General features: G+C 43.8%; 1 protein-coding gene across 1 annotated transcript; it reads right to left on the bottom strand.

The window, feature by feature from the left end:
- Positions 1 to 430: 430 nt before the first annotated feature.
- SLC7A6OS (solute carrier family 7 member 6 opposite strand) lies at positions 431 to 7,089 on the bottom strand. The gene is made up of 5 exons (NM_001293299.2): positions 6,856 to 7,089; positions 5,867 to 6,244; positions 3,851 to 4,051; positions 3,273 to 3,399; positions 431 to 2,481 (listed from the first exon to the last, which is right to left on the bottom strand). Exons 1-5 carry the CDS (start codon positions 7,012 to 7,014, stop codon positions 2,360 to 2,362), a joined length of 987 nt encoding a protein of 328 aa, NP_001280228.1. The 5' UTR covers positions 7,015 to 7,089; the 3' UTR covers positions 431 to 2,359.
- Positions 7,090 to 7,094: the final 5 nt, after the last annotated feature.

The following is a 7,094-nucleotide window of genomic DNA, read 5'->3' as shown; positions in this document are numbered from 1 at the left end:
GTTATTGTGCATTTAAGGTGAACTTAATCTTGTGACCACAAGATCACGGCTTCAGCCATGTCTCCTTCAACTGCTGCACATTTCCATCATCTCCTTGAATAACAGTGAGTATATCTGGATTCTTGTACTGACTTCTTCTCCAGGGTTATCTTAAACAAAAAGCTACAGATAATTGCAGGTTGCAGAAAATGCAAAGTGGAGTCTGGGCTATTCTCATGAAGCAGCATTGGTATATAAGAAGGTTAAAATTCCAGGTGAGGAAATGTGAACACAGTTGGAACATAAACATGCAGGGTGTTCTTGCTATTTAATAAAAAAGACAGCATTTAGCTTTCTTACTGCAGCTTTTTAGTCTTATGTATGATTAGTATACATTAACAGTATCTAAGTTAAGACATCTGTCCAATGGGCAGCATAGCTTTAACAGGCTGGGATTGTGACATAGGTTAATAGTCTCAGTATCCTTCCTGAGAAGAAACAAAACATTTTGTCTTTGTTACCTTGGTATCACCATTCAGAACGAATAGACCACAAAGTCCCTGCTGCACCTACAGCTCACGACTGACTTTGATCTAAGATCCCATTAGCCACTTACTACAGATTTAAGTAGGAGAGTGTTGAAATACTTTTCAGTAAGTGTCTGAACAAGTAATTGTCAGGTTTGGGGGATACTTCTTACAAAAGAGAGTATAGTGCTATACTGAAGGAGATATTCAGTATTGCAAGATTTATTAACTGTTAGGAATCAGCCAGATGGATGAATCCCAGTTTTACACAGTTTACGTGTAAAATTACACAGGTGATGGTGCTAGGTTATCAGCTGACAGCTGCAGTACAGCAAAAGCTAAGTGTATAGCAAAGGAAACAAGCTGTATGTTTCCAGACACTTAAGCCAGACAAACAGACTAGCATTTGGGATGCTGCCCTCTTCTGGACCTAAGAGAGAAATTTAACTACACGTGGGTGTAATATAGGATAATTAGGAACTCGTGCAGACTTTAAAATTTTTCACAGGTTTCAACAAGGGCTGAGCATACCTGCACTTTTAATAATTATTACACAACAGAACATGTTATTCAGTATGGAGTTTCAGTAAGCTTTGGTGATGTTGTGGCTTAGCTTTCATTTGCTCTGTACATTAAAGCTGGAGGTCGGACAATTAACCTGTGTCCAAAGAAGGGATGGTGGAAGGCTTCTCCCTTGTAACAGCACTAATGCAATCTAATACTAGAAAAAAAAGTGCAAAGCTATCACTGCAGCTCCTAAACGTCCTGGTAGAAGCAAATATAATGGTTGTTTTGGTAATCATGTTTATGTACTTGTCTGTCTCAGATTTACTACAGACTGGAGCAGGTACACTAGGAAGCCAACATAAAAAAAATATATATTGGTATACTATCCAGACTACAAGAACTCTGCAGCCTGTTTCCCTGACATAAGTAAAAAACCAAAACCTTTTAAGTGTTGGTGCTGCCAGTCAATATCACAACATCGGTCAGTACCAGCAATCAAGTACCTGCTTACAGAAGGCTGTGCAAAAGTTACAGTAATTAAAATGCTAAAGTAACTTCAGCTGAACCAACTTCTGTGATCTTTGAGTAAAGAAAACTTAATCAAAGATTCTTTATTTACAGTTCAAATGCATATACATTGTTCCACTGGAATTACTGGACAGAGAGACAAAGAATGGGTGGTTTAAGGCAGTTCGTATGCTCAAACACTTGTAAAGAAGGTAACTTGAAACTTAGGAACAAATACAGTAGAAAGCACAAGGAGAGAGTGCCTTTTCTGAGATTCCTACTCGCCTTCAGGGCAGCTGTATTCATCCTGTGAAACTTGGTACATTAGTCACGACAAGAAGCTGTCTTCCTGTCATAACCTCAGCATCACGGAACTAGTGGAATATTCTCTTTTAAGTCATACAGCATCTTCTGCATGGAAAGAAAATTTGTATCATCAAATGTCCCTACTCAGACCCACTTATTTAGTATCACCTGAAGTTGACTGAGCATTTGCGACAGCTTGGATGGTAACAAAAGCTTTCAGTGTTTGCTGGCATTCCAGTTTAGTACTCGAGCCTAGACAGCAGGCATCAGGGTGAAATGTGCCAGCCACAAACAGTTTAAAAATGTTATTTAAAAGCCAGCCAGGCAAGAATTTAGCTTAAAGCTCATTCAGGTAGAGATTGGTTTTCTATTGTCCCAATTAGTACAACTTCCAGCAGAAAGTGTTTTTCCAGGGGTTGTTTGTTTGTTTGCTTGTTTTCCCTGTAACGCTCTTACGAAGAGCCAGCAGCAGCTGTCAATTTGCAGTCCTACTGCAATAGTTCTATGTATTTCATTTCCCAAAAAAAGGGCTATTAGTCAGAATCCAAGTCCTGGATCTCATCATAGCCGAATTCCTGTAGAACCTCCTGACGGTATTTGTTCCATGTTCTTCTCCTGTAACATTGGTCCTCATCACTGGAGCTCTCTTCAGAGTCTAAAGAAAAGTGCATTAACATTTTTCTGTTATCCCTTTGTTTAGTTAAACAAGTTCAGAGTATTTTAACTTGTTGAGTAACACATGTTGTGGAAAGTATGAACAACTGCATTAGGTGAGATTTGATTTGTAAGGTGAGATTTGATAATTAATTATACTTGAGAGTACATGGATGGGGAGTTCAGAAAGAAGACTGTTTCATGAGCATGTGGAACCAAGTCATCTATTCCTTCTCAAATCAAGCAATCATTTGCAGTTGCAGCACCCTGAAAACAAATTCTTAATTCTGACTTTGCAAAAACATCAAGATCTGCTGTAGGTCCACAGAAGATAAACCTCTGTCTAAAGATGACAGTCTGCAAGAGCATCTGATCCTAAATACAGCACAGCTAGAAAAGTGAAATGTGTGCATTTTAAAGCCAGTCCTTAAACCTTACATGTTAGTTTTACAAGATGCAATGAAACTGTTTGCTTCCTCTGTCAGAAGTTCATACTCCCCATTCTGTGTTCCTTCATTCAGTGTCAACTTCTTTTGCTGTGGTGCTAAAAATCAGAATCGCACAATATCCTGAATTAGAAGGGACACAGAAGGATCACTGCATCCAATTCCTGCCTTAACAAAGGACCATCCAAGATTATCCTTTGTGCAGATTTAACCCCGTCTAAGAGCAGAACAGTTACCTAGCAGTGCTGCCAGTTGTTTTGTTTGTTTTAAGAAAGAAAACATAGGAAAATGGATGGGATTTATACGTGCACAGCATGAAAGCAAATAATACTTATGACAGGCATACCTTTTTCTTCATCATCTTCCTCAGCTAAGAATTCATCTTCATCAGGATAATCATTGCGCCAGTTATCTTCATCATTTTCATCGTCTTCATCTTCATATATTTCAGCTGGAACTTGATCATCATCTACCTGTATGTCAAAACAGAAAATTCAATATTAATACACCCACTTTGCAGTAGGCAGTTTTTCAGCTCATCATAATTTTAGGCACATCATAAAGAGCCAAGAGAAGCTGATCTGCTGCAAGCACAGAAACTCAGCAGTCACACAAAGCACACTGTAGAAAAATTCATGTTGCCAGTATGTTCACAATAACATGGCAATCTGCTTCAGGGAAAGTGGGACGTGAATTACTTACGTGAACATTTGTCATTTTGAAGCCAGCTGAATTCTTAGTACATGAACATCATGTTCAGCATTCTCTGTCATATCAGAACTTGACTGAATCAACAGTAACTTGAATGAGCACTGAAGTGGCACTGAGCATAAACAGACCTTCCCTGGCCATTCTTCATAGGACTCTAAGCATGTTTATTCTTGACCTTTCTACTGACAATCAATCTGTTTTTCACACCCTTACCAGTTCGTATTCTTCTTTATAAGGCTGTACAGAGAGGATGTTTTGGATCCAACCAGGAGCCGATGTTTCCATGCAGTAGATGTCATAAACATACTCATCTTTCTCGCGGTGTCCTACTTTGTTGTGATCTTCAGAAACATTTAAACGCTCACGGATCATCTCCACTGCATTGCAAAGAATCACGTCTGGATCACCAGTTTGCTGTTAAAAAAAGCAGACAAACATGCAGATCTTCACTGGAAGCAGACACACAAAGTCTCAGTAAAAGTTTCTTCTGTGACAGCAGCCAACGGCAAAGGACGACATTCCGAAATCTTAGGCCAAAACACTGTCCCATTGCAACACAGATATTTGTAACATTAACAATTTAAAAGAGCAAAGAATATTCCCATTAATGTAGCACTGTGCAGCCATGCCTTGTTTCATATAATAAGAAACAGCTGCTGGGACAGGTTCATTACAAACTACTGAAGGGTTATGACTAATCCTGTACACCTGCTCTTTTGTGTCTGATGACAGTGGTTGAAAAGGCATGTTTTAAGATAGCCTCTGCTTTGTGGAGGGAGCATTACACGCACAGAAGTGCAGGAGATACGTGCATACAGCAGCACTGATATAATGCAAATGTTTTACAGCATATGAAGTCTGTGGGAGAAACAACGAAAACGTGAGAAGTCAACAAGAAAATACTGAGAGGCCCTGCAGATAGGCTTTTTATTTTATTTCCTCACTCAACAGTAAAACAAGGAATTTCTTCATGCTTCCTCCTTCCTAACAAATAATTTGCAATGCCTTTGCTTTAGTGGCCTGTATCTGAGTCCACATTCTTCCTCTGCTACCGCTTCGCAGAATATTTTTTCCAATCCACAGTGGTATCCCCTGAACTGCTTACTTTTTTCTGAGGAAGAGCTACAGACCAGAGCTTCATTCACTTCCAAACATTTATGGAATCAGAGAGAAAGCTTACATCTCTCTCCCTTTCACAGCTCTAAAAGAACACAAGCAAATCTGATACTACTCAGTTTTTATTCCCGTTTTTCTGATCAGCAGATCGATAGATAGCAGATCTCAAATGTCTGTGTCAGCTACTTACTTTGGCTTGAGAAGAAGCAGGAGCTCGTACTAAATCCTGATGGCAGAGCTGTGGTGTGACAGTTAAGAAGTGCTGAAGGATGACAGCTGGTTGGGCTCTGCCTTACCAGAGAATTTTCTTTAAAACATAGCATTCAGGTTTTCCTCATAGTTATGATGGTCTGCATAAGTAAAGCATCCATCCTTCACTTACGTTCAATGAAAGAACTACTAAAGGATGCAAACGCAGCCCTTCTACCTTCTTTTATATGTGGTTTGGAGTCTTAAATACAAAGCATTTTTAATATCCCGGGTGCAAGGCTACCCTATATAGAAGGCAGAGCTTCTTCATTCTTAAAAGCATTCTAGATATTGAGCAGATATTCTTCCAACCGAAAAGGTACTTAACTCATACCAATGAAAACAGGAGCTAAGAAGCCTGTCAAACACATGCAGTGCTGCTATAAACAAAGCATACAAAAAAAGAAACCACCCTAAAGAACCCTGCAGATACTGCAATTAACAAGGAGATGCTCAAAGGTATTTAGGGGAGTCTTGCCTATAGGTGGCATTCCTAGGCATCTGGATGGATGAGAAGACATTGAATTAGACTTCTTTTCTTCTCTAGCAGGTAGATAACAACTCAGCAACCCATCTAACAGACAAGTAGGAGTGTTAATATACATTAACAGCACACAGAAAAAAAAAAAAGAGCGGTACGAGCCAACTCTGTATGGCTGTCTAACATCACTGTGCTCTAAGATACTCATAGAAGTTGCTTCTTGCACCATGTGTTAACCAGTGCAAGTTACAAATCTCTGGTTGAAGCTCCTGCTGAACGCGGGAATCCTTAGGATGCAAAGCCCTTCTTTAGCTGTCAGTCTGCCCACACGTACCAGTCAGTGACAGAAAAGCACTTCAGCCATGCTAGGTTTGTCTGCTGACCTGTGCGTTTGCTGCAGTAAAACTGGAGTCCTCCACCACCTCCTCCTCGTGCACGATATCAAACAGCTGGAAGTTCCCTCCGCAGTCCAAGCTCTTATCCACAGCACCGCTCTCCTGCTGTAACGCGTCTCCTGCTGCTGCAGGGGCCGATCTGCCGCCATCGCGCACCGCCTCGCAGTCTGTGAGGGCTGCGGCTGTCCCGCTGGAGCCCGGCCGATGGCTGGCGACTACACGGTAGCGGTTCTCCTTCCTCCTCACCTGCTTGGAGGAGCGGAGCTCCTGCACGACCCGCTGCGTGCTTCCCAAGGAGGGCCGCAGGCTCTGCACTGCTTTGTCTTTACTGATCCCTTCTTGAACGTATTTCTGAATCGGTTCGTTCTGGCAGAGGAAAAAAAGGAGAAGGAGAAGATAGATCTGTTAGAGTGCCTCCGGAGGAGGGATCCTCTGATCCAAGGGATGGGACACCTCCCTTTGAGGACAGGCTGAAGGCTGGGGCTGTGCAGCATGGAGAAGGGAAGGCTCAGGGAGACCCGAGAGCAGCCTGTCGGTATCTACAGGGGCTGTAAGAAAGAAGGGACCGACCCGTCCCTGCGGACAGCCAACATCAGGGGAGCTGATGGAGCTGCGGGCATCCCTGCTCAGCGCAGGGGGTGGGAGCAGATGGCCTTTAGGGTCCCTCCCAGTTCAAACGACTCTATGATTCTACGAATGGAAACGGTGACACCATCAGCGGTAACCGTGCTCCTTTCTAGAAGTGCCTAGAAGTTAACTCACAATATCCTTTACAACCAATTACAACGGACCAGAAAAACCCCTTCTTTTCAATAACAAAGGCCGTGCGTTAGCCGGAAGCCGCCAACTGCGTAACCGAGCTTCAGCACCCGAACTCAGCACCGGCGTCGGCTTCACCAGCACCAGCCCCAGCCCGCAGGCCGCCCGACACGCACCCACCCCCGCGGCCGGCGACGGCCCGAGGAGCCCGGCGGTACCTTGGAGGACACGGTGGCCACCAGTTTGAAGACGCCCCTCTCCACTGGCGCTCCCTGCCCGGGCTCCGCGCGCAGCCGCTTGCAGGCGAGCAGCAGCGCCTCGGCCGGCTCCGCACCGCCCCGCTTCCGCTGGACGCGCAGCACCGCCGCCCGCTCCATGGCGCCGCGCGGCACGCCGGGACGGGGCGGGCACTGCCGGCAGCGCACGGCGCGGTGCAGGCCGGGCGGGCGGGCGCGCT

Source organism: Gallus gallus, chromosome 11, assembly GCF_016699485.2.
Source record: "Gallus gallus isolate bGalGal1 chromosome 11, bGalGal1.mat.broiler.GRCg7b, whole genome shotgun sequence".
NCBI lineage: Eukaryota > Metazoa > Chordata > Aves > Galliformes > Phasianidae > Gallus > Gallus gallus.
This window is presented reverse-complemented; position numbering and strand designations above follow the sequence as displayed.

What these genes read in the sequence shown, in the direction of transcription:
- SLC7A6OS (NM_001293299.2), bottom strand. Translation starts at nt 7,014, where the DNA reads ATGGAGCGGGCGGCGGTGCTGCGCGTCCAGCGGAAGCGGGGCGGTGCG. An exon ending in TGGCCACCGTGTCCTCCAAG is followed by an intron (nt 6,245 to 6,855) that starts GTACCGCCGGGC and finishes TTCCTCTGCCAG; the next exon opens with AACGAACCGATTCAGAAATA. An exon ending in TTACTGCAGCAAACGCACAG is followed by an intron (nt 4,052 to 5,866) that starts GTCAGCAGACAA and finishes TTTTTTTAACAG; the next exon opens with CAAACTGGTGATCCAGACGT.